The 27,324-nt window shown below is 43.2% G+C and overlaps 1 protein-coding gene across 1 annotated transcript in view; it reads left to right on the forward strand.

Moving 5' to 3' along the window:
• The window catches only part of Dnah9 (dynein axonemal heavy chain 9), a 311,392-nt gene that overhangs the window by 248,212 nt on the left and 35,856 nt on the right, over positions 1–27,324 (forward strand). Inside the window, exons 55-60 of the mRNA XM_060363494.1 lie at positions 714–918; positions 3,814–3,978; positions 10,097–10,237; positions 14,216–14,386; positions 15,655–15,777; positions 25,215–25,408. Of these exons, the coding sequence (XP_060219477.1) occupies positions 714–918; positions 3,814–3,978; positions 10,097–10,237; positions 14,216–14,386; positions 15,655–15,777; positions 25,215–25,408 (999 nt within the window). The remainder of the gene's footprint in view (positions 1–713; positions 919–3,813; positions 3,979–10,096; positions 10,238–14,215; positions 14,387–15,654; positions 15,778–25,214; positions 25,409–27,324) is intronic.

The raw sequence follows: 27,324 nt of genomic DNA on the forward strand, positions 1-27,324 counted from the left end.
AAAGCAAGAGACGGCGGAGGGTCCAGGCCTGTTCTCTCAGAAACTTAGCCACTCCTGCTAGACCCAACCTTCTCCCAAGGAATAGCATTAACTCCTTCCAGTTACCTTCCACCAGACCCCCAACTTCTCAGTCAGATAGGCAGATGCATACACACGCACTCACACATAGCCACTCTTTCATATGGAAGCTTGAGCTTCTGGTACATGGATCCCTGGGAACAAACCACATCCGAGTCTTAGCAGGAGCCTTACTGGTTGCACAGTCCCCAGGTTTCCCTTCTGTGTTTCAGGCTCTCCCTGCTTCCGTGTTTAATTATTTTCTCCCATCAGCGTCATTCCCTTTCTAACTGAGATACAAGAAGCCCTCTAGCATGGTGCCTGGGAAGATCTTGCTGCCAAGTGCAAGCAGATGCCCCTCCTGCCACACTCGGTACTGCCATCTGCTGGGACATCTTCATAGTGTATGAATCTATTCTCGCACAGGCTATTCTGCCTAGAGTCTCTGACCATGTAAGGTGAAGCATGAGTCAAAACTTAATCCATCCAACCTGCTCCCAACCTTAAGGCAAAGAAGGGTCCTAGGTAGTTGTTAGACACAATTAGGAAAAATTCATGAGAGTATGATAATGCTGTTGACTATGCTCTCATTTAAAAACAAAATCTAACACTGTACCTGAAGGCACCCTGCCTTCACCTGAGCCTCTGTGTTCCAGATTCATTAAGATTGGAGACAAGGAGTGTGAATTCAATCCCAAGTTCCGGCTCATCCTTCACACCAAGCTAGCCAACCCTCACTACCAGCCAGAGCTACAGGCTCAGGCCACCCTGATCAACTTCACGGTAACCAGGGATGGCCTGGAGGACCAGCTGCTGGCCGCTGTGGTCTGCATGGAGAGACCAGACCTGGAGCAACTAAAGGTACATCAGAGATTCTCTGAGGAAGGGAGGCCTGCCCTGCCTCTAGGTCCTGCAGTGCAGCCACTGTGGGAGCAAGGGTGGGCACTTCCCTCTTTCTTCAAGCCATGAGATGAGTCCCAAGCCCACCTAGTCACCTGATAACACCCGGTTGGAAAGGGAGCATGTGGTGAGCTGAAGAACAGAAGTGGAAAAGTGGGGATAGTGGACATTGCTGTCCCCAGGAGCAGGGCCTGGCTCAGGGCTCTGATACGAGGGCATCTGGTCTCACATATGAACATGGGGAGACCCAGAACTAAGGGGAACTAAATTATGCCTGGGTGACAGAAGCAAGTTCATCCTTTCTGGGGTTGTGTCCTAGCCAGCTTCAGGCACAGGTCAGGCAGCTTAAACAGCAGGCCTCTGGGTCCTATCAATTCAGAAGGCTGGGAACCCAAGACCATCATGGTGTTGGCAGAGCTGTTCCTTGGGAGGCTTCTCTTCTTGACTTGCTAGCATCTGCCTGCTCATATTACTTCTCATACATGTATGGAGCTAGGAGCCTCTCTCTTGTGTTTCTTCTAGGAACATTAATCCCATCTTGCAAGGGCTCTCCTCTATCACACCTCCGTACTTTCCTATATAGTCAAATGAAGGGTTAGAGTCTTAGCATCCACACTGGGGGGAGTATAGTTCAGTCTATGCCATGAGCATGCTTTTCTTCCTCTCTTTAAATGTGATTAGATTAGATAATACAGGCCAAGATGGGAAACCAACCTTCCACAGTGTCTTAGTTAGGGTTTCATTGCTGGGAAGAGACACCATAACCAAGCCAACTCTTATAAACAAAAACATTTAATGGGGGCTGGCTTACAGTTTCAAAGTTTGGTCCATTGTCATCATGGTGGGAAACAAGATGGTCTGCAGGCAGACATGATGCAGGAGGAGCTGAGAATTCTACATCTTGACCCTCAGGCAGCCAGGAAGAGACTGGATATGTTTCATACCAGGCATAGCTTGAGACCTCAAAGCCCTGCCTCCACAGTTGATGCACCTCCTCTAACAAGGCCACACCTCCTAATAGTGCCACTGACTATGGCCAAGCATGCCAATGCATGAGTCAACAGGGGCCATAGCCATTCAAACTATCACACACAGCACATGTGAGATTGAGTTCAAGGGTCCCCAGAACTCTCGCCACACCATCATTTATTATTCAAGAGACACCCTAGAGCCCAAGCTCACAACAAACAAGATTGTAGTGTGGAAGGCCCAACAGAGCCCCATGGAAGACCATGTAGCTGTCTACAGAGCTTATGGCCACACAGAGGAACACAGGAAGTAGAAATGCAAACTGAGAAATTGTGTTATTTTAGCTACTCATAAGAATTTTCAGGAAATGAAACAAGGTTAATATGGAAAGCTATAGGCGCAAGCTGTCCTCAGACTCATTATCACGATGTCTCTGTCTCCTACTTTCTAGAATCGTTTGTGTGTATGAGTGTGTGAGAGTATGTGTGCACGCAAGAGTGTGTGTGTGTGTGTATGTGTGTGTGTGTGTGTACGTGCCAGCAGGCAAGCTTAAGAGGACTAATTTAAATAGTCATCAGAAGGCTTCTATGAGGCGTTGGCATTTGAGCTAATTCTTAAGCAATTTGAAAGCCTCTAGGTACAGAGTGTTCCCAGAAAGGAACAGCCAGTCTAGCCTCAGGCTGGTCTGAGGTCTGTCTTTTTAAGAGACAGAACAGGGGCTGGAGCCGTGGCTCAGCGGTAAATAATGCCCGCTTCTCTTGTAGAAGATCCAAATCGGTCCCGCACCCACATGCAGCGTCTCCCAACCGTCCATCAGTCCAACCCTAGGAGATCTGGCACTGTCTGGCTTCTTTGGGCACCTGCACACATGTTCATATACAGACACACATACACATAATTAAAAACAAAATATCTTCAAGAAAAAAAAAGGAAGAAACAAGTCAGTGAGGGCAGGACTAAAAGTAAAAGCCCTAACATGTCAATTGTTCTTGACTGGTATCCAACGGTTTCACAGGTCCAAGATGCTAGAGACACCTGGAGTTACCTCGTCTTTGCCAGGTGCCCAGTGCTTCAGCACACCAAGCCTAAGGACTGCAAAGCAAAGAGGACCTGAGGCCACTCAGATTCCAATCCTACCCTGGCCACAAGTGAGGATCTTGTTAGAACTGCATGAGGCAGTGAACTTGACTTTTAAGTACTCCTTTACTGTTCATCTGATGGCAGTGAAGCGAGAGACAGGGCTCTCCATGGAACTAAAACGTTACCCTACTCTCGGCTCACAGGTTCCACTCAACGACCACAGTAGTGTACGAAGCATAACGTAGAAGTCTTAGGTGTAAGGACTGGGAGCCACAGATTGCTAACATGGAAAGAGGATAAGCCAGCCCGTGATCTCCGTTGGAACTGCTTGGGAGATTGTATCCGATACCAGACCACTGGTACTCCATCCCTGCATGTACATGGAGTGGTATTTGTATAGAACACGCCCGCATCCTCCTGTAGCCTTTGACTCACACCTAGGTTACTTCCAACTCCACTACAGTGTAAACCTCACACTGATCACTCAGGGACTTCTGTTCAGGGAACAACGATATAAAAAAGTCTGGGCATGTTCAATTCAGGTAAAACTTTAACCACAGTACCAGGCTAGGCCATTTTCATATTCACACCCAGAATCATGGAGACCAACTGCGCAGCTGCAGCCAGAACCCCACTCACCTGCTCGCCTCTTACCTTGGTCAAAAGCGTTCTGCTGTGATACCCTTGGCACCCTGTCGCCGCCAGAAAGGATGCCGGCCCTCCCGCCGTGCAGTTATTTAAGCCCATTCTAGAGTATGATGCTTTGGCATCTCTACCTGACTTCCCTCCCTTGCTTGATATTCACAGTCGGATCTCACAAAGCAGCAGAACGGTTTCAAAATCACCCTCAAAACCTTAGAGGACAACCTGCTGTCTCGCCTCTCCTCAGCCTCGGGGAACTTCCTGGGAGAAACGGCCTTGGTAGAGAACCTGGAGATCACCAAGAAGACGGCCGCAGAGGTGGACGACAAGGTACAGAGACTCTTGTGTGCGGTTCCCTCTCCCCCGCTCTCAGTACCTGAATCCAGCTTCTGTTTGTCTCTCTGAACAGTCACGGGGGCTTAAAAGCAGGGATTCGTTCTGAGAACTGGTATCTCTGGGAGGATATCACAATGTGCTTGTGTAGACACTAGCAGTCAGGCTGTTGCTGAACAGAATGACTATACAGGACTCCATATGCATTTCTGTCCTTGACCAAAAACATTATGTGATTGTAGTTTCGGGAACCCAAGGGTCAATCTTACCTGATACAAGTGAGGGAGCAGTGATGACATAGGAGGGTGGAAGAGAGGTGAAAATGTATTTATGGAAAATTCTAACAAACATTAACTAGAGGGATAGAGCAGTGATAAGCAGTTGGGGGCATTGAAAACTAACTCTGTAATGACACTGACTGAAAATTATGTTATTTTTTAATGTTCTTTTGAGGATTCAGCTACTGAACTTAACCAATTTATATTTATTAGCATCATTGACACATGGTAGTTGGATTTTTCTGAGAGTTTCTTATTGATTAGCATTATCACAAGCATTTTATTGTTTGTGTATTCTTCAAACTTTTATCTCCTAGTGAGCTTGAAATAGATCACAGATTCTTGTAGACTTTAGGCTATCAGATGCCAGAGCTATTTGTGTGTGGGTGTCTCTTAGCTAACCCCTCTCTTACACCCCTACTTTGCCATGCTTCTAGAGATCACCAATCTTCTCTCTGCTTCTGTGTCATCCATTTTCCAAACGAGTAAAAGCACAAAGTGCGTGGGCTTCTTGTGCCTTGCTTATTTTACTTAACACAGCCTCTTTCCGTTTTTTTCTGCTTTTATACCAATATCAGAACTACAGTCCTTCTTTTAGCTGAATAATAATACACTGTGGATGTCTACCATATAATTTCATCTATTCATGGGTCGGTGAGCATCTTGGTTGCTTCTATAACTTAGCTGTTTGTGATCTGAGAATGTTGTCTGCAGTAAACTACCTCTTGACACATGGATTTCATCCTTTAGATATGTATCCAGTAGAGATCATAGATGAATTGTGCTGTTCTGTTTTTTATGTTTTTTGTTGTTGTTTTGTGTTTTACTGTTTTCCGTGTTGGTTATAGTACTTTTAAAGGTATTTATTTATTATTTTATATATGAGTGTTTGTCTGTCTGTCTGTCTGTCTGTGCACCATGTAGATTTCTAGTGCCTGCAGAATCCAGAAAACAGTATCAGATCCTCTGGAACTGGAATTAGAAATAGTTGTCATCTACCACGTGGATGGTAGGGAGCAAACCCGGGACCCCTGCAATAACTCCAGGTGCTCCAGTACTGGATATGCTACTTTACATTCCCATCAGCCATACATATGAACTCTTTTTCTATATCCCTAAAATAAAATATTCTTTCTTTAAGGCTTATTAACATTAGAGAATAAACCATTTTCTTAAACATTTTATTTAAATTTTTCATTGTTTTTGAGAATTCCATGTATATATACAATAAAATATGATCATATGGTGGTAGCTTGAATAATGATGGCCCTCATAGGCTCATATATTTGAATGCTTAGTCATCAGAGAGTGGGAGTGGTACTATTTTAAAGGATTATAAGGATTAGGGGGTGTGGCGTTTTGGAGGAAATATGTCACTGGGGTGGGCTTTGAGGTTTCAGAGACCCACACCAGGCTCTCTCTTCTCTTCTCTCTCTCTCTCCTTCCCTCCCTCCCCTTCTCTCCATCTCCCTCTCTTTCCTTCTCGCTCTCCCTCTCTCTACTCCCTCTCCCTTTCTTCCCTCCCTAGGGGAGTACCTTTCATCTACTGTTCCAGTACCTGCCTATATATCACCATGCTCCCTACCATGATAATTGACTAAACCTCTGAAACTGTAAGGAAGCCCCCAGTTAAATGCTTTTTTTCATAAAAGAGTTGCCTTGGTCATGGTGTCTCTTCACAGAAGCATAACAATGACTAAGGCATATATCTACTCCCTAATTTCCCAAATCTTTCTATTACATCAAAACCCTTTCAACTTCATGTTTTTTATGTTTTGTGTTTTGATAACCAGTAAGTCCAGTTAGAGCTGCCCGTATGCTTGTGAGCATGGCTTTGTCCACTGGAACCTGGAAAACCTAGTAATGGCCATATCATCATTAAAGAATGATTCTCCCTCCCAAGCAACCGTCTGCTGCCAATAGTTCCTCAGTAAGAAGTATAGCTTGGATGTCATCTACTCCATCTGTGCCAACACCAGGCTGGTCTGATCTTCTGTAGCTCCTATGAAAGCAACCATAGCTACTGTGAGTTAATGATCTTGATAGCTGTCATGTCCAGAAGACAGAATTTTGCAATGCTCCTCCCCATCCCCTGGCTTTCTGCTTTCTCTTCTGTGATGTTCCCTGAGCTTTGAGTGGGGCAGGTAATACAGTGTCTTGTTTAGAAACTGAGCGCTCCATAGCTTCTCTACACAAAAGCTTTCCTAACCAAGGTTGAAAGCGGCCTAGGTCTATGGATGTAAACATAAAAACTTAGAAGGCATTTCGATATTCTGTCCCAAATCTTTCTTTTCTTTTTTAAGTTTTATTTTGAAATTAGTATACTGACTATTGTGTTTGCATAAGGCTCTTTCCTACATCCTTGGTTTAATAGCAATTCTTACTAGAGTGGGAATGTTCCTTCTTCACTAATATTTTTTATTCTTCTCTTAGCCTTTGATTTGAAAAATGCTCACTACGTTTTATTTTAACATTTTTTCTTTATATATAAATATATTTCATTTTAAATGTGACTTTAATATATGTGTTTCAATGAGGTATAAAATTAAGCAATATATCTCCCATCTTCCAAAACACTTTTAGAGTACTTTAATTTTAATCATGTCCTTGTGTCTTTCATTATTGTTTCATAATGTATCTTGTGGGTTGATATGACTGTTAAGAGTTTGCTTTCAATCTAATTACTATTCTTTTATAGGTACTTTATACTTTCTCATTGCTTTTAATATTCTATTGTCATTGTTGGTGTTCAAAAATTTCTTTGTATGGTGAAGTTATATCCATATTTATCATACTGAAGAGGGATATATTTCTTCCAAATAAAAGCTCTCATTTTTTGTTGATTTTGGAAAATTATTAGCTTCAGATGTTACCTCTCCTTTACTTTCTTTATTCTGTACTTGTTTAAAAAAATGGTTTAAATTTACTTATATTTTCTCATCCTACCTGCCTGCTTCTATAAATGTTCACAATTTTCCATCTTTGTGTTTTTCTGGGCTTATTTTAAAACCATTCTTCAGAACTTTCTTCCAGTGTCCTTATTCTATTTTCAATTCTACTAACTATCTCATTCACTATTTCATCTCAATAACTGCGTTATTCCAGGCATTCTCAACCATCCCTTTTCAGGGAAGCCTCTCTTTTGGAATGCCTTTGTCTTACGCTTTCTTGTGTATTTACTGCTCTAAGTGTACTCATTTCATAGTTGTTCTAGGTTGTTTAATTGTCTTCAGTTCTAGATATACTAACCATTGTGGAGTTTGTTTGGGTAGGTTTTTTTTGGGGGGGGTATCTTTGTTTTTGAAACAAGGTCTAATTCTAAGGCCCAGGCTCCCCTTGATCTTGTGATTTTCCTGCCTCAGCCTCTCAGGTACTAGATGGAAGAAATCTTCTAATTGTTTCCTTTGGTAACAATTCTGTCTTAGTTACTTTTTGTTGTGGGGATGAAACACCATGACCCAGGCAATATATAAAAGGGGGCTCATAGTTCCATAGTGTGAGAGCCCACAACAATCATGGCAGGTAGGATGATCATGGTAGCAGGCAGACATGATGCTAGAGCAGCAGCTGAGAGCTTAGACCTTAATCCACAATCACAGAGCGGAGAGAGTTTCCTGAGAATTGCATGGGCTTTTGAAACCCCAAACACCACCCCCAGTGTAACATCTCCTCCAACAAGACTGCACTTCCTGTTCCCACAAGATAAACTAAGTGGGAACTAAGAATTCCAACATACGAGCCTATAGTAAGCCATTCTCATTCAAGCCACCACATCTAGCCTCCCAGCCCCCAAAGCTTCTGGCCACATCATAACGCAACATGCATTTGGTCTAATTTCCAAAGTCCTCAGAGTCATTCACAGTTGAAAAGTCCAACGTGAGATTTTCCTTCTGAGACTCACGGCAATCTCTCAACTGTTATCCCCTGTAAAGTCAGAAAACAAGTTACATACTTCCAAGTTACAATGACACCGGATATATAGTAATACTCCAAAGGAGGAATGGGGGGCAAAGTGAGGAAATACTGGACCAAAGCAGGACTGAAACTCAGCAGGGGAAAAATCTGAATCCTGTAGTTCTGTGTCCAATGTCAAGGGTTTTGTGGCCCTTCCCTTCCAGCTTCGCTGACTGCAACATGTTTCATACTTCCGCTGCTTACACTTCAGTCTGCAGCTGTCCTTTGCATGTATCCCACAGATCTGTCATCTTAAACATCCTGAGATGCCCAGTACAACTCACTTTCAGCTTCACACTATGGCCATTTTAACTCTCCATGCAGGGACTTCCCTACCAAACACTTGGCCTCTGCAGCTTTCCTTAACCACAGGAAAAAGATGCCACAATGCCATTTACTCCTCTATCGTTCTTGACTCTAAAACTAGGACCACATGGATGATGCTGCCAAGTTTTGCTGCCTCTTTGGGATGGAACCTGGTCCCCTCCTTGATTTGCAATTGCATACTCTTTGATTTGTTGATGTATGCGCTTTCTTTTCTACAAATTGCAGGATTAGTTGGGTCTTCAGTTTAGCCTTAGGCAGATTCTCAGTACAAGGGTAAAAAGAAGCCACATTCTTTGCCAACACATCACAAGAATGGTCTCTAGCCCAGTTGCAAAAAAAAAAAAAAAAAAAAAATCTGAAATCTCTTGAGCTGGGCCTTCATAGTGGACTATGTTCCCAGCACTGCTGTCTTCCATGCTTCTATGTAAATGCCCCATTAAGCCTTGCTTACAGTTTAACCCCTTTCTTAGTCTAAAGTCTCAATGTTTTCCACATTCCTCCAAAAAGCAGCGTGGTCAGGCCTATCACAGCAATAACCCACTTCCCAGTACCAATTTGTGTCGTAGTTACTTTTCTTTTTCTACAATAAAATACCACAAGCAAGGCAAGTTATAGAATAAAGCACTTAGTTTGGTACCCACAGTTTCAGAAGGGTAGAGTCCATCATGATGGGGACCATGGTGGCAGGCAACCAATAATGGTGCAGAGCAGTAGACAAGGGCACAGATCTTGATCCACAAGCACAAGGAAGAGAGCTAACTGAGAATGGCATGGACTTTGGAAACCTCAAAGCCCACACCCAATGACATACCTTCTCCAGCAAGACCACACCTCCTGATCCTTCCCAAACAGTTCCACCAACTGGGGATCAAGTATTAGAGCATGAGACCATGGGGGCTATTCTCATTCAAACCACCACAATTTCCAACTGTAATTTGTAGTCATTTGATCTGAGAACATGAATTATGATCATTGCTTTTTCCTGCTGTTCTCCCCAGTTCCTAATAGTTTTATATTCTTTTCGAATCCAAGGATAAATAAGTTGAAGTCCATATTTAAGAGAAAATATTTTTTTACTTATATAAATGCAGGTTTGTTGGGAGCACCGAGAGAGGATGGGGAATGAAAGAGGAGCACACGAGGGTGAGGGGAAGGCAGAGAAGGTAGGAAGGGGAAAGGGGGAGAAAGGGCAGAAAAGTGGCATAGAGACACAATCTTACAGAAACGTACATCCTGGATACTTAAGTCTCTTAGTATCTGTGATAAGAACTTCTCGAAACAAAATATTCCACTGAAAGAGATTTTTCCTTGTGACTTGGTATATAACTATTCTTTTCAAATTAAGGAAAGGGCTAAGTTTGTAGCTCAGTGGTGAAATACCTTCTGGCACATACATGACTCTGGAATCAACCCCATCATCATCAACACACACAGGCACACACGTGTGTATACGTGCATTGTCACAGGAATGAAAGTCATGTTGTGCCTCCTTCCTTCCTAGATTCTACTAGTTCTTACTTCCAAGTGATATGTTGAACTGCTTTCCGTGTTTCCAGGTCCAGGAAGCCAAATTAACAGAAGTGAAAATCAACGAGGCCCGAGAGCACTATAGGCCAGCAGCTGCCCGGGCATCTCTGCTCTACTTCATCCTGAATGACCTCAGCAAGATCCATCCGATGTACCAGTTCTCCCTCAAGGTAACTTTCACCTGGAATTCTCATCATCATAATAAAACAAAATAGTACTGCTAACCTAGAGTACCATGAGAACTCACCCACCTTCTCCATTAGCAGACCTTCAAGACTGAAGCCAAGGAAGCTACATTGACTTTAGACTTATGTGACAGTCCCCACCTCTTTGATTTCCTCTTACATTACTTACTTACTGTAACAAAAGAGGATGCTCTGGTGACTCTCAGCCTCATTTGCTCAGCAAGCACATCAAATATCCATTAATACTGGATGATGCATAATAGAGCATACCAAGAAACAGAGGAAGTGTAAGAAGTTATTCTGTCCCCAAAGAGCTTAAAATGTAATGGAGAAGATCTAAAAATGTATATTGTTTTTATTGATGAAAGACCAACTCTAGCAATTAGGATAGGCCAGCATTAAATTACTTTTCTTATTAGCCTAATATTCCCAAAGCTACTACTAAGGGTTGCTGAAATACCCATAAAACTAAAGTTCTTAGCACATTTTAAGTGCTGACTAAACTTATCTTACTTATGAAAAAATAAAGACCTATAAATTTTGGGGACTCACTAAAAGTACATCTAATCCCCTAGTGCATTAATCAAAAGACCATAATTAAAGAGGCATTAAGATGTCATGGGTGGGCGAGTTCTGAACAGAGTCATTGGTTTGTGCCAACAAGCAGAAAGATTGTACACACACACACACACACTGTGAGGGAGGAAGGGAAAAAGAAAAAGACAGAGGAGAGAGCCATAGGCATTTCCCTCACACTGGACCATGAATGCACACAGACAGCACACTCAGTTCCATTAAATATTTCCAATGTGATCAATATGTGGAAGCCAGGGTCAGGGTGCAGGGTTGGTGATGAATGACTGAGAAATCCCCAGGCTTCCAATTCTCGGAGCGCATTTAATTGGAGATGGCATGTCACTATTTCCCAGCCTCTTTCTTATAGCCTCGAGTGCCTGCAGCTTAGATAAAATGAGTTTATGGTATTTCATGGTTTTAAAAATAAACATAGACTTAGATTTATATCATAGAAACATGTGAAAGAATTACAAGATGGTAAAAAGCGAGCATAAAAGTGAGCATAAGCTAACCACAGGAGGACATCTTTAGTTCAAGAGTAGTTAGAATTCACAATAGGTACCAGCAACCTGCCACAGTGGTGCCTTCTGAAAACAAGAAGTCGTGTGAAACCGGTGTATGTGTGTCCAAAGATATGGTGTAAGTTGTTTTGTAATGACAGCATTTTGATGCAGGAGGCTCTGAAGCATGACTTCCAAAAAAGGAAGAGGTCATCTGGCATGAGGGCACACCTGTAATGCCAACCTTAAGGGGTGGGACTAAGGTACAAGGATCATGAGTTAACTCAAGACCAGTTTAGTATACAGAACTTGTCTGAAAAAAAAAAAAAACAAGAAATAAAGAAAAAACATACTTTGTATCCCAATATTGTTGTTAAGAGTGCCAGAAACATGTGTCCAGTAACCAGCTTGATCTTTGAAAACAGATTTAAATGTGTAAATCAAGTAAACTATGGAAAAATCTTGAGAAATAGAAAATAATGGAGAGGGAAAAGAGAGAGGGGAAGAAAGAGGGAAGTCAGAGGACTCATCTGAGCTCCGTAGGCACTGGACACAAATATGGTATGAAGATAAACATGCAAGTAAAACATCCAAAACACACATAAAAGAATTTAAAGAAATAAACCTTTTAAAATAATTACAATTATAATAAAGAAACTTGAACCTCGTCCTTAATCCTAGCATGTACATGGCCCTAGAACTTATGTACAGGGCTCCTTAAAGCTCTTGACTTTTAGGCCATTATCTGAGCATCCCTTAAACTTTTTGTAACATCTTTTAGGCACGAGTGGGGCACAGTCCTTTCCTTTGTGTTTCCTGTTGCCTGGAGTAAAGACATGGTAGGATCCTGAGACACATGAGCATAAGAGCCAGCCCTATTCTGAGTGTTTGTATCGTTTCCACACTGTGGGAAGAATTTCCTAAAATACTAATATGTTAGAAAATTGATTTAGCCCCTAAGAGTTTCGGGACATCTGTTGAGGATCCATCTTCAAGGGTATTCAGAGGTGATGATAAAGCCCTCTGTGGGGAAGCTGTGAGTGTGTGATCAGGCCAGCCCCAGAGCCATTCACACCCCAGTAGGGGGAGGAACTAGTAGCCAAAGTACACTCAGTGTAAACTAATGCTAAACGGAGCCAGAATTATACCTTCTCTGGGTATTTTTCTGGATCATGATTCATCTTACTCAAATTCAGTAACTTGAGGTTCTTGACTGACCACTGTCCTGGGATAGAATTTTAGAGGCAATAGGCAGTGATGACATGGAGAAGCCATGCTATCCCAACCCATTCTGTGTACCTGCTCTGTGTACATTGCTCCTGTGGCCCTAGGGGACATTATCAGCCTCTAATGAGCTATTATTTCATTTAAAATCTTCCAAGGGAAGGTAAACCTCACAATGAGTTGGGTTAAGTCTGGGCAGAGGATTTGCTGAGATCATCAGCAAGTGAAGAAAGCTCCTAGGACTTCATTAACAAGAAACACCCTGGCACTGTGAGACAGAAATCTACATCATCTCCCATTCTTAAATAAAGAACGCGAAGACTCAAACCTTACATGGCTTCCACTAAGGTCCAAATGCTTGATGTTGTAAAGACTGAAGGGTTTTTATTTTACTACTTGGACCCACAAAAAGAAAACAGAGAAAGGAATAGAGATCTCCAGAGCTAAGAATTAAGTGAAATTATATTTTTATTTTCTTTCATTCCTTATTCAAGCCATATCACAATGAAAATGCAGTATCCCAAACTTACCTTTCAAAAGATATATATTTTGATAACATATATATTTATTTTAATAAAAAAATCACTAAGTTTAAAATGATAGTGTTGGGCATGTCATTTTTATTCATACCATGCCCTCACTGTAGTTCAGAGAAGGGACTTAAAGGAGGCTGTGTTCCTACCATGGCAGGAAAGAGCAGTGGTATTAAAAGATCCTTACAAGGACTTACACGAATAAAAACAAAGCTAATAGAAACAAACATACAGCACCTGAGATTCTTACTGAAAGGAAAAGTCATAAGCTAAAATAATTCTCACTATCTACTATGTGCCAGGGACAGTTCTAGAAAGTAAAGTTATTCAGACCATGGTCTGTATGCTGCAGGAATTTTGTCATCTATTAATAACGTCACTAACGCAAATAGCCATTATTGACTGTTTCATCTTTGTATTTAGGTCATTATCCAATAAAAACTTACTGGCTGAAGCCCTTTGGCTACAACACACTTATTTTTCTTTGATTTCACTAATCAGTACATAATATGCACATTCGTTAAACCATTTTGTGTTGCTAATAACATAGTACTACAGACTGGGTAAGTGATAAAGATGAGATGTATATTTTGGCTCATGGTTCTTGATCGAAGACCCAGGGGCTACATCTGGTGACAGTCTGTTTGTTGGCAGAGTCCAGAAGTTGCATAGGGAGGACATCACTTGGTAAGCGGCAGCAACCATACCTCTTTCTCCCTATAAAGCCACCAGGTTTCAGTCATGGAAGTCATACATGATGGTGACCTCACCACCCAAAGACCCTACCTCTAAATACTATAGTCAAAATAAGTTTCCACCTTCTTAAAGAGAACTCCAGGTAAATTCCAAAATGAGTTTTGGGAAGGACAAACTAAGAGCTAATGACAGGTCTGGTGCCCACCCTCAGAGGGGTGTCAGATGCCCTGGGACTGGAATTACAGCCAGTTGTGAACAACCATCAAATCTGGGTCCCCTGAAAGAGCAGCCGGTGCTCCTAACCTCTGAGCCTTCTCTCCAGTTCCTAATAGTGTGGCTTCTTCTCTCTCCTCTTAGCAGGAAGTGCTGGGGAAAGCTTTCAATGTGTAGACTAGAAGGAAGAGGACTATAAATCGTGTATCTTCTCTCCTCAGGCCTTCAACATTGTCTTCCAGAAGGCTGTGGAGAAGGCAGCTCCCAGTGAAAGTGTCAAAGAGCGAGTGGCCAATCTAATAGACAGTGTAACCTTCTCAGTGTACCAGTATACCACACGTGGACTCTTCGAGTGTGATAAGCTGACATACCTAGCTCAGCTCACCTTCCAGGTAAGAGCAAATCAGTGTTTCCGCAAGTCGTATTTACTGTCCAGTCAGCAAATGTTAAGAAACCTCTTTTGATACCACTTTTCAAACAAGCTCAACCTGGCCAACACGAGCACTGACCCATCATTGTCCGACTCGTGGAAACACCCCCCCCCCTTACTGGCCATTGCCCCACTTGGAGCAGAAGACATCCCTGATCATTGTCCTTTTTCCCTCCTGATACTGGATAATCTGAGATCCTCAAAATGTCCCTCCAGAAGCCACTACCAGTCAGTCAAATTGACATTGATCGTGCGGGACTTTCTGTTGCTGTCACCACAGCACACCAGGGGAGTTTTCAAGAGCTTTGATTCTTAGGAACTCAGGAACGTAGGACTTCCCATGTCATTGCAACGTCAGGAAGAAACCTTCACCTGTCACTTAATCCCAACATCAAAAAGCCTTAACATTTCATTTCTTTGTCTATACCTTCCTCACAGCTCAGAACTGGGATTTTTCAATGATTTTTTTCAATGTATGAGTCAGTGGCTATATGAGCCCAAGGGGTCCTCCCAAGTGCTAAAACCCAGAGGTCCTACCATCTGTGCTGTTGGGATGTTTCTGTGTCTGAGTTCATGGCTTCATGCTAGCATGCCTCTGCCATGCATCCTCTGTAAGCTTGACCTCCAAAGGCTTTCCATCCATACCCACACCTCTCTACATGCCCCTCCGAGCCCCTTACCTTCAACCACCCTGTGTCTGGAAAGTTCTCCCTTCCTGCTTCAACATCCTTGTCTCTTAGCTTCCCCAAGAGCCTAAAACAGAAAGCTTAGTTGAAGTTCTCCCTTCCTTCTTCTGCCTGCTAGTCACTCCTCTACTTCAGAACTCTGTTCACATTATTGATTTATATATGCATTTCTATTTTGCATATATTCATATATCGCTTTGACACTTTTCTCAAATCATGTCATTTGTATGTGTCATCTGCTCAATTAAATTGCAGGCACATACTCCATGGCACTTATGATTGATATATAATACTTGCTAACCAAGATATATACTCATCCTCTGTGTGCATTTAAGTCGCACTGGTGTTTTGGCTGAAAACAGATGCACATAGAAGAAATTTGCATGAATATACACTTCCAATCCATCCTCTTTAAACAGCTAAAATTGATGGGCAAGCTCTAGAGCTAAAGGCAGCAGTAATTACATCGAATGACAGTCCCTAAGATCTCCAGCCCACTGTGACCACAGCTGAAGAACCTCAGGGTTATTTTTCTACATTGCAGATTCTCTTTGAGAACCAGGAAGTCAGTGCAGCAGAGCTGGACTTCCTGCTTCGGACCCCAGTACAGACAGGAACCCCCAGCCCATTGGAGTTCCTCTCCCACCAGGCCTGGGGAGGCATCAAGGTGAGTACTTCCCCCTCTCCCCCCCAAAAAATAAAATCATGTTCTCTCAAAGGCTTGACATAAATACATGTCCTCATGACATCAATGTGGCTGTCTCAGAATTGAAACATAGAGCTGTGTTGAACACGGGTGCATTTTCCCTTTCTTTCCCCACCCCATCAACCTCATCTTTCCCCAGCCTGCAGAAAAGCAAAAGCAACCAGTACATTCTGGAGTGAAAGCTCTCCCTTTAGGGTGGGAGGGAACCAAAAGTCCTGATGGGGCTGTTTTTTGTTTTGATTTTTAGCCAGCTAAGCTGTGAAGACTTGGGGTTGGAATCTGGGCTCAGGTAAGCCCAGTGACTCTGTGAGGATTCTGTACTCTCTAGAATTCAGGCAAATGCAGGAGTTCGCTTAGTCAGAACTGAAACTCCAAGCAGAGGATCCTTCTCAACCTGCGAGTCTTGGCAAGTAAGATCTGCTCATGTCTGTTGAGTTCATTGGAATGCACTATTTCATCCTCTTGGCCATCTGGGAAACACATCTTGTTTGTTCCCAGGCAGCATGGGAACGTGAAACACAGGTCCTACCACTTAGAAACAGCAAATCCAGGACACAAATCCATGTTAGGCAGATTGGTCTAGTTAAGATTTTATGAACGTTGAAAAGATCACAAACTATAAAGTCCTTTCAGTAGGGACTGATTCCACATTCAGAGCCAGCTCTGATGTCTGCCAGGAAATGAGAGATGATTGACCTCAGATTCAGAGAGTTCACACCTGCGCTCTTTGTAGGCAGCTTTCCAGTGCATACCCAACGGGCAACATGAAATAGCATGTTTGTAAGCTGAATCCTGCTCATGATCTTTCATGTTTGTCCTCACGTTGTACAAATGTTCAATAGCACAAAAAAAGTGTGTATCTGAAGTAAAATAACTGACTTTCTCTATATTTCTCACTAGTCTTTGAAGGTAATTGTGTATTTGCAAGCAATTGTAAGAAATGATTCACAGATGTTCCACATATCCTGTTTCTTACAATGTTAAATTCTTGAAATTCCTACAATAACATACCCAGGAAACTGACCCCAAGATGGTCCACCAGTTTTCTGCTGGTTTCACTAACACTTACACACGCTTGTGCACGTGTGTGTGATACATATACCTCTTTTATCATAAGCATTCTTACACATGTTATAACTTGATTTGGGTTGCTTTTGTTCATGAGTATTTTTTCTCATACAGCAAGTTGGACATGTGTAGAACAAAATAATCACTACTATCAAAATTCAGAAAGTTACATCCTTACAGAGACTCCCAAATGGCTCTTCATAAACATAACAACTTCTTCCTTCCCCCCCCCCCACCATCCTTAGTACCAACCAACCACATGTTCTCCATTTAAAGAATGTTTATTAGCTCAGGGATGTATATGAACAGAAACACAGTACATACCCTTTACAGATTGGACTAGCCACTCAACCTAATTCCCCTAAGGTTAGTCCAAGCTGGTTTGTACCTAGATATAACCATTTATAAACATGCTGCCCACATCAAAGGAGTCATCTTAAGAAATTCAAGGCTAATTCTGCTAGTGCTCAAAATACTTTCCTAACTCTCTTTTTAGAGCATCGTAGGGGTTTGGTGCTTCTTTGTTTGTTTTTGTTTTTTCAGCCTTTCAGGACTTCAGCAGCTAGCTTTCTTGTTGCTGCTACAAAACCTAAGAAATGAACTTGAAGCAGTGTTTGTCTGTCTCACAGTTTGAGTGCACAGTCAGTAGTGGTGGCAAAGTCAAGAGGCAGCTGGTCGCATGGCACCCACCATTGGGAAAACAGAGAGATGAATGCCGGTATTCTGCTCACTGCCTCCTTTTTATTTAGCCCAGCGCTTAGCACATGGGATGGTGTTATATACCTTCAGAGTATACAAGTCTTCGCTTGGCCCAATGTAGAAACTCCTTACAGATATGCCCAGAGGCTTGTTTCCATGAAGACTTTAAATTCTATCAAGTCATCAATCAAAATTAACCGTCCCAACTCTCGTTCCTGTCAGATTAACACCCAGACACATCACCTCTAAACCATAATCTTCCCATTACTTCTCCCCAAAGCCCATCTCATGATACGAGACCTGTTCAATTCATTTCTAAAGGTCCCCATGGTCTTCAAGAACCCCAACACTGTTGAAAAGTGTGAGACATTTGTGAAACTCGTGTAACCTCTTAACTGTGAACTCCTATAAGATAAAAAAAAAATCACATAGTTTTAGCATGTAGTAACACAAAGTTATAACATTCATATCTGAAATGATCTCACCAAAATGCATCAGAGAACACACCAGACTCTGCAGGTCCATGTCCAGCTCCCGGTACCTGTACTATCTGGGCTCCAAAGGGTTTGGGTAGCACTATCCGTGCAAGTCTTCTGCCTGCAGTGTGTGTGTGTATGTGTGTGTGTGTGTGTGTGTCCTCTCTCTTGGGCCAGTTGCATCTCATGCCTACAGCTTGACTTGTGGACATTCCAGAGCCCTGGCATCAACTTTAGCTTCACAGCTTCACTCTGGCCACTTGGGACCTTCTCCAGTGGACCCCAACCTTGCCATATGTCACCCCAGTGGTTCTCTGAAACCATTGTGTTTGACCCCATGACCCCTTTGTTCTCATACCATTCCTGTTGCAAACCAGTACCATGTGGATGGCAGTAACAAGTTCTACCACCAGCCTGGGAGGGAGCCAGGTGCTCTTGGGCCACGGTTATATCAATCTTTAAGTGCTAGCCCTAGAGGAAGCCATCTCTTGGAAAGCAGAGACGCCCTTCAGCAGCATCTGACTTTTTGAAAGTTCTCCCTTTCAAATTAATTTGCATTTTCACAAGCTAGATCTTTTGGTAGGGGCTGAGCAGAGTGATTTTTCCCTAACGCACTTTTCTGTCTTCTCAGAATACAATGCCAGGTTTGCTTTAAAGAAGGGAACCTATTTAATAAGCACAGCTGCCTTGGAGCCTGCCCTACCTCTAAATCCATCATAGCCTTCCCCCACAAACTGCACTTTTCATATCTTCCTGCTCCACTTGTTGCTGTCTCACACTGTAGAGCTGGAGGAGAACAGTGAGAAATAAGCCTGGCACAGCCTTAAATGCTATCCTTCTGAGATCTCCTTCACTAAACAGGCCAGTCTATTCCTCCCGAATTCAACCTCCCTCAAGCTCTTTCTCAGGACACCGGTAGAACATAATCAGACTCTTGTGAAATAAAAAGTTGCAATAAAGCTAAAGATGGAGCTGGGTGGTGGAAGAGTGCTTTCCTCGCGTATAGGTCCTCCTAGATCCTCCAGGAAAAAAGGAAAGTAAGCTAGCGAGCAAGCAAGAACATTGAAAATTAGTTTTAATAATGTAAATATTAATGGTATAAATATTTTGCTTGAACCAATGTAGGCAAAACATTGCCATTTCAACATGTGGTTATTATAAGTCATTGTGTTAGCTTTCTGTCACAGTGACAAAATATATAAGAGAAATGTTAGGGGCTGGGCAGTGTATGTCAGGGGTAAAGCACTTGCCTACTTGGTGCAAAACCCTGGGTTCCATCCCCAGCATAGGAACAAAATAAGCTTAAAGTGAGGAAATATCTGCTTGGCTCATAGTTTTAGAGGTTTCTGTCCATAGCTTCTTGGCCCCCATTGCTTTCACTTTGGTCCCTGTTTTGTTTTTACTGATCATTAGTACACAAAGTAATCAGTTTCATTGTGGATTTTGCACACATACTTATAATTTTAAGACAGAGTCTCACTCTAGACTAAACTGGCCTTGAACTCACAATCCTTCTGCCTTTGTTTCCTGGTTGGGATTAAAGATAAACACATCCATTCTTACCAGCCCCAGTGCTCTGTAGCCTGTGGTAAAGCAGTGCATCATGGGATGGAGGAAGGCTAATGGCAGCCAAGAAATGAAGAGACTGAGAGGGAGAGGCCATTAACCAGGTGAAGGGTTACGCCCTCAGTGACCTAGCTTCCTGCCACTGAGTCTTACCTCTTAAAGTTTCTGTCATTTCTCAATGGTTCCATCAGTAACAACCAAACCTTAGAATATGGGTCTTCAGAGGATATTTAATACTCAAATCATACCATTATTAATGACATATTTTGCTTCCATACTGTCTTTGAAACCTGGTGAATATTTTGCGCATGTATACTCAACTCAGTTGTATTTAGATTTTATGTTATTGTGGAAGCAGTTGACTCATACACCCAAATTGTCTCAAACAACTCTCAATAAGTTTTCTAATTACTGATGTAAGTTCTAGTTTCCGCACATAAGTTTTAAAATCGTTCAAATTACAGTTGAAAATTCAGTCTCTGAGCCAGGCAAGTGGGGGCTGCCTCATAGTCCCAGCTGCCTAAACACAGAGGTGAGAGGTTAGCTTGAGTTCAGGAGGTCAAGGACAACCTGGGATAGAGAGAGAAGACTCTTCAAAAAAACCAGTCCCTCTATCACACCAATCGCTGCTCAAGTTCTCAATATTCCCCACAGCTAGTGGCTACCTTGTTGGATTTGGAAATCCTGACTCAGAGTCTGTCGCCTTAATGGAAAGTTTGTTCTCAAAGCAGTTCTGAATGAACCATGTGCAGAACAAGAGCAGCAATAAAGATGGACTAGTTAACACAGGCCCTGGATTCAGACATATCTGGGTCCATGTTTGTTTATATTGTCTGTGTGTGTGGGGGGGATGTGCCTTTGTTTCCTTATCGGCAAAAAGGCCATCATAGCATCTTTCCCAAAGTGACTGTGAGCAGCCAGACTCTGCTGACGGTGGTGGTGTTTTCTTCACGGGGTGCTGTTGTCAAGAACAGTATGCTGCGCTTCCTAAAATGACAGAAATGCACAGGTGTGGAGCCTGAAAAGCTGGAGTGATGAGATAGGCAGAACCAGGCTTCCTCCAACTCCTCGGGGCAGGAACTGTCTTTGAATATTTCAGTCTCTGGTAGCCTCTGGCATTCCTCAGGGACCCATAGACCCAGTCTCGGTCTCCATCTGCACAGTCAGCACAAAGCTGTCTTCCTTCTGAGTGTCTTTGTGTCTTTCTCCTTTAAGGGAACCAGTCATATATTATTGGACCCACCTTAGTAAAACCATTTTAAATTGCGTATACCTGCAAAGACCCTATTAAGTTTTTAATTCAACTTTATTGAAAGACAAACTATGCTAGAGGATAAGTCTTCAATGTACATTTTGATGAGCACAATTCATGATGATCCAGGTTACCAACTCTCCCGATATGAGACATGCATGCTGTGACTGGTGTGGGTGTGCCTAGTGGAATCTGTCCACAGAAAGGAAAACTTTCAGCCACTGTGACCTGCCCAGCTGGGCCAGAGGCAGTCGACTTTCTCTGTATTCTTCCCCATGATGCCCTCCGTGACAAAGGTGAAGAATAAGTGACTCACAGCTTCCATCTTACACAGCTCAGCTCCAGCTAGTTTGTAGATTCTTTCCTTCCCTCCTTTCACAGAACGCATTGTTGGCTTGGCTTGCCTTCGCTCTGCTTTTTTGTTTTGCCTTGTGGGCTGAGCTCATCTGGCTGTTTAGAGTCTTTTGCAAACGAGCAAGGCTTTCTGTCTGTCTCTGAGTGTGTTGTGTGGAGCAGCAGATCCAGAGCCATCAAACGCAAGAGCACAGCCCGGGATGTGCCCAGGTGAGGCACAAAGCAGTATGCGGTACACGTCGTGGGAGCCTTTGATGAACGCTTTTAAAGGGTACGCTTGGATTTCAGCCTAAAGAAACAAACTGACTATAATTGAATAGGAGATGATAAAAAAATTTTTTTAAAGGATTCTGTCTAATGAGGAAGGTTGATTGCCTTGCTCCCTAGCCCAGTAGGACTAATAAGTAGGTAATGAATGGCATTTCTGTGATAAAATCCTGCTTTTATTGTTATCCTTTGTAAGGATATTTCCCGTCCCCTCAAATGCTGAACTTTCAGGTAATGGCCATGTTCTGTTCTTCATTAGAAAATCTCATCTGTGCTGAATTACTTTGTTTGCCTTTGAAAAGGCCCCTCACTGCCACTCTGGTTGCCAATTTAGCACTGTTGTATTTTGCTGCACAGTCCAAAGTAATTAGGTTAATTAGTCATTTCCATTTAGCTTATTAGAAGGCTAGAAATCCCTTTCCCTCATTTGGGAGATTAAATGTTGCAATTGTGTTCACCAAAGAACTTCAAGGATGTGGTTTCAGACACAGTTCTGGCAGCAGGGAGCTCTGGTCATGGTGTAATTTGCTCAGTTTTGTAGAGATGCAATAAGGGAGACTGGACAGCAAAGGGTTAATGATGCTGCAAGCTATGATTGGGGGCAGCCTGGAAGTAGATGGGAGTCTACTATTCCTCAGCACAAAGAGGAATAATGACATCAGGTGCAGCTTTGCCCTGCTGTGCCCTGCCATGCCCTGCCATGCCATGCCCAGCATAGCACAGCCTTCCTGCCACTACTGTAGAGTGCAGACTCCCTTAAGTAAGCACTTCCCAAAAGCTGCCTGTGCCTGAGAAAGTTCTTGCCCACAGGGAGCTCACTATCTTACGGGAATTAGAGACAAGTACTATAGCAGTTGGAGTCCAATAGCTATTAATCCCCCATGGAAGGAATTTCATAGTCTTCAAAGCTTTGTGGCTAAGCTCGACTATAACATACGGCACGTGATCTCCTGGCCTCATTTTTTGCATGAACAAATCCAAGCCTGAGAGAATGTCAAGTCCAGTGGGCTGCACACGGTGGTTCTGGGACTGAACTGTCTCCCTGCACCTCCTCTACCATTCCTCACAGCACCCCACACCACTTGTCATGTAGTTGACGTGGAACTGGTGACCCCCAGAGCCCAGGTGAAAAGATGTGTGGCAATCCCCACAGAGGAACACAGGCTCACCCAGGCTGGTGTCTGTGTCCTTCTGCAGCCTTCCTCTGTCCTTGTTCCCGGTAAGGATTCTCTGCTGCCATCATGCTTCTCATGGTCACAGCTCACCCTCAAGGTTTTGGCTTATTTCTTTGGAAAGCATTTCCATAAAATGCTCTTTCATTCCCTCTGCCTTTGTGACTACCTAACAGAATCCTATATGCCTTCCAAGACATCCTCACCTCTCTTCTCTTTAAAACTGTAAGCTACCTGAAGGCACATATCTATTTTTTCTCCCTGTTATATTCTGATGTTATTGGAATGTATTAGGAACTTAATAAATGTTGAAAGAATATATGAATGAATGTATGGCTGAATGAATTCAAATAACAGTTTTTTAACTTCTTAATCATTGCATTATGTAGCTGCTATGGACTTTCAGTCTACTGTTGGAGAAACCAAATATACAGGCAGAGTGGAAGGAAGCTCTTCAGGTCACAAAATGTCATGAGGGAGTTGTCTGTCAAATCCCACTGAATTTGTTTGCTTTTTGTCACTATAATGAAATTCCTAACAGCGCCACTTAAGGTGATGATGTTGTTTGTGATGCTATAGAGCTCAGTTCATCAAGGTGGGGAAGGTATGAGGGACAGCTCACTTTACACCTCAGTAAACCAGGAAGCAGAGAGCAAGACAGAAGGTGGCCAGAGATAATTACCTACACATGTCCAAGGCCAGCAACCTACCTCCAGCTAGCCCTTACCTTAGGTTTCCAAAATATTGCCATGAGCTGGGGATTCAGTATTCAAAACAAAATCTATATTGAAAGCCGTAACACCCACCCAAAAAATTAATATCAAGACTAATATCACAGACATACTAAGAATGTATAATAAGGTTTACTACTGTTTGCTCACCCTAAAATGGAACATTTGTATCACATCCCTTACCTCAAGAGTCAGGAATCTTTGCAGGAGAAAGGACAAAATAATCATAAAAGCCTGAGGAGATTGCCACGTGTGGTGCACGCCTTTAATCCCAGCACTGGAAAGGCAGAGATAGGTGGATCACTGTGAGTTCGAGGCCAGCTTGGTCTACAAAGTCCAAGACAGCCAAGGCTACACAGAGAAACCCTCTCTTGAAGAAAACAGACACAAAAGCCAGAGAAGATGGTCGATAACTGCAAATGCAGAGTGTTTTCTGGACACAGCTGGGAATTTGTGCACATGAACTCACAGTGGCTATAGCAACATGAACAAGACCCATGTCAGCTCAACCAGGCAAAATCCTAACATGGAGGAAAAGAAATGGGAGTTGGTTCCGTAATGGAGGACTTACTGGTTTTTGATAGCTGCTGGGAGAGGAAGATTCAGTTTTCTTTAGGGATGTCATCTCTGGTATGTCAAACACATTCCAGGACAGTCACTGTACCCAAGAGTATATTGGAAATACAACATGGACTCAATTTGGGGTCATGAGAAGAGAAATGGATAAAACCAAGTTTGGAAGGTAGGAAGTAGGGGTAGATTTGAGAAAGGGAATAAATATGATCAAAATACTTTATATTCTAAGAATGGGGTTTTTCTGGAAAGAAAAGGGGAGATCCAGGAATGAAGACAGGCTTGGGTGTGATGGGAGCTATGAACAGGCCAGGGTAAGAGCTCCTGTGCATAGGCAGAGTTTACATGATACAGTTCCCTCCAGCCTCAGGAGAAGGAATGCCCTGGCTTGCTTCCTCACCTTCCCAAACATAAGGCAGAAAAAGGGATAAGACACATTCTATCAGGAATCAAACATCTATAAATTAAGCAATTCTTTATTGGAAATTATGCTCCGTGAACAGCTGTAAGTGTTCTAAAAAGGTATGAGGACATCTTGCTCTAGATTACAGAGAACGTGCTTTGCTGACCTTGAACTGGACTTTATAGAGCTTTAACACTAAGCCTGGCCAGCACAAGAAAAGGAAGGAGTCAGGTGTACCGGAGAAGAGAACCGAACCTTAACTGAATTGGTAGAGTCGGGCGCACACCCAAGGTTGAAGCAGGAAAGTTCGAATGGGATGGGATGGAGAGAGACACCTTGGAGAAAGGCATTGAATGGAGAGTGGTTCATTGTGTCTGAAGTTGATCCTTACAGACTAGGCAGCCCATGGAAATGCATCCCAGGGGCATTTGAAGGATAGTTGGACAGAGTGTGGTGGTACAGTGAATGTGACAATGCAAGGAAGGCCCTATGACTTATGTATTGGGGGTCTGTGACCAGAAAACTACAGCACCTACTTTGACCCCCTTTTCCATGTAACAGTGTAATGCTGGGAGTGACCCAATCACAAACATTTTATTTGCAACTTTATGGTGCTGGAGGGCCGTGGAGGACACAAGGATGAGCTTGTAGACACATCCTTACTCTTTCTTGACTTTTTTCCAGAGGAAGATCCAAGACTCTAGACCAGACTACAAATGAGACTGGTTTGTGTACAGAATCCCCCCTTGCCTTCCAGCCCTCTCCCTCCAAGGCAGTGCAAACTACAGCTTTCTAGAGAAAGCGCATTTTAGAACAAGATTCTCTGACATTCCCTAGGCACTTTCATCAATGGAAGAGTTCTGCAATCTGGATCGAGACATTGAAGGATCTGCCAAGAGCTGGAAAAAGTTTATGGAGTCAGAGTGCCCGGAGAAGGAGAAGTTCCCCCAGGAGTGGAAGAACAAGACAGCCCTGCAGCGCCTCTGCATGATGAGGGTTATGAGGCCTGACCGGATGACCTATGCCATGCGGTAGGGGGCAGGACACACACTCTGGGAAGGCCTGTATACAGGCCGATTTCAGAAAGACCAGCCTGGCAGAGCTGAGCTTCAAAGCTGTGTTCCTATAGTAATGGGCACCTTTGTTCCAAGACTAAAACTCAGGGGACCAATTGCCTTGGGGATGCCATCTGTTTTAATGTCTTAATAGGAAGTTTGGGGAGAAATACACATCAATACAGCTTTGAAATTGATGCCAGTCACCTATAACATGGAGAAAGATGGAGGGATCCAGAGAGCATATGGAAGTTCTATTTTTAGCATCACAGAAACTGAGAAAGTGAGGTGGTTATAATTCTAGGTTGATAAATGAATGACAGATAATTAATAAGGATATTTGACTTCTGTTTTGACTTCTAACTTCTCTGAGAAGCAGGATGATTGGTATTTGTATGTGAGAGGATGGCAAGACGGAATATCTGAAGAGAATGGAGAAGGTTTGGAAAGGGTCTGTGGCTGGAGAGATGGTAAAGCACACAGCATGCAGTGTGTAGACCAGACACAGGCCCTCAGAACCACACGGAAGTTGAATGAGTGTGGCAGCCCTCCTGTAAACCCAGTGAGTGGGAGCAGAGACAGAGCATTCCTAAAGCAGGAGTTCTCAACCAGTGGATCAACCTTGGAGGTTAGACAACCTCTTTTCACAGGGGTCACATATCAGATGTTTACATACAGTCCATAGCAGTAGCAAAATTACAGTTATGAAGTAGGGATGAAGCAGTTTTATGGTTGGAGGTCAGCACAACATTAGGAACTGTATGAAAGGGTTGCAGTGTTAGGAAGGGTGAGAACCTCTGCCCTTGAGCAAGTCAAAGTCAGCTAGTCAGAATTGGTGAGGTTTGGGTACCACTGAGAGACCCTATCTCAATATGTAAGGTAAGAAGCAATTGATGTTCAGTGTCAACTTTGGCCCTCCACAAGCACGTGCACACATTATGCTTGTGTTCACATACATATGTGTGCACCCACATGTATGTGAACCTGCACTCAGGTACACATGCCATCCATATACAAAAGGAAGAACAAGGATCTGTGAAAAAGTGAGAAAGGATGGCGAATAGAGATGTAGCTAAGACGGTAGAATGCTTGCCCGGCATGCATGCAACCCACAGTTAGCTTCCCAGCACCACATAAATTAGGCATGGTGGCACAGCCTATAACCCCAGCACTCAGGAGGCATGAGGATCATCCAAAGTTCAAGGCCATCTTCTGCTTCGTAGCAAGCTTGAGGCCGGCCAGGAATACATTGGCGCCTATCTCAGAAGAGAGGAAGGACAGGAGAGCAGATGACAGAGGGATGGAAGAAAGATGAGAAGTGAGAAAGAAATATGGCCAGTGAAACTCAACCCCAACCCTGCACTTGTAGTGGTGTCAGCCATCACCAATGGGTGATTTCCCCAGGTGTAGAATCAGAGGTACATGGTTCCCAGACTAAAGTCCTAGTGCCTTTAAAATGGAGAAATAAGACTTGGAAAAGGAGCCAGGCATGGTGGCACACGCCTTTAATCCCAGCACCAGGAGACAGAGGCAGGTGGATCTCTGTGAGTTTGAGACCAGCCTGGTCTACATAGTAAATGCCAGGACAGCCAGAAGTGTTGCACAGAGAGACCCTGTCTCTGGGGGGTGGGGGAAGAAAGGCAGATGGGGTATAATCCGAAGTCAAGGGCCATGGCATCTACAGGGGCAGAAAACGGCCAATTGGGAAATATCCGAATGTGAAAGGTGTAAACCACCAGCAGGTGATACCCTCACAGGAGTGAGTCATGTGGTGTTGATCATACCTCAAAACATTACATTTTAAGGACAGGAATTATAGGACATAAAATCCACACTTGATAGGTAAGAAGCAAGAACAACGGGCCAACGGGAAATCATCAGAGGGGGCCCCT

The sequence above is a fragment of the Meriones unguiculatus genome, chromosome 11, assembly GCF_030254825.1.
Source record: "Meriones unguiculatus strain TT.TT164.6M chromosome 11, Bangor_MerUng_6.1, whole genome shotgun sequence".
Taxonomy (NCBI): Eukaryota; Metazoa; Chordata; class Mammalia; order Rodentia; family Muridae; genus Meriones; species Meriones unguiculatus.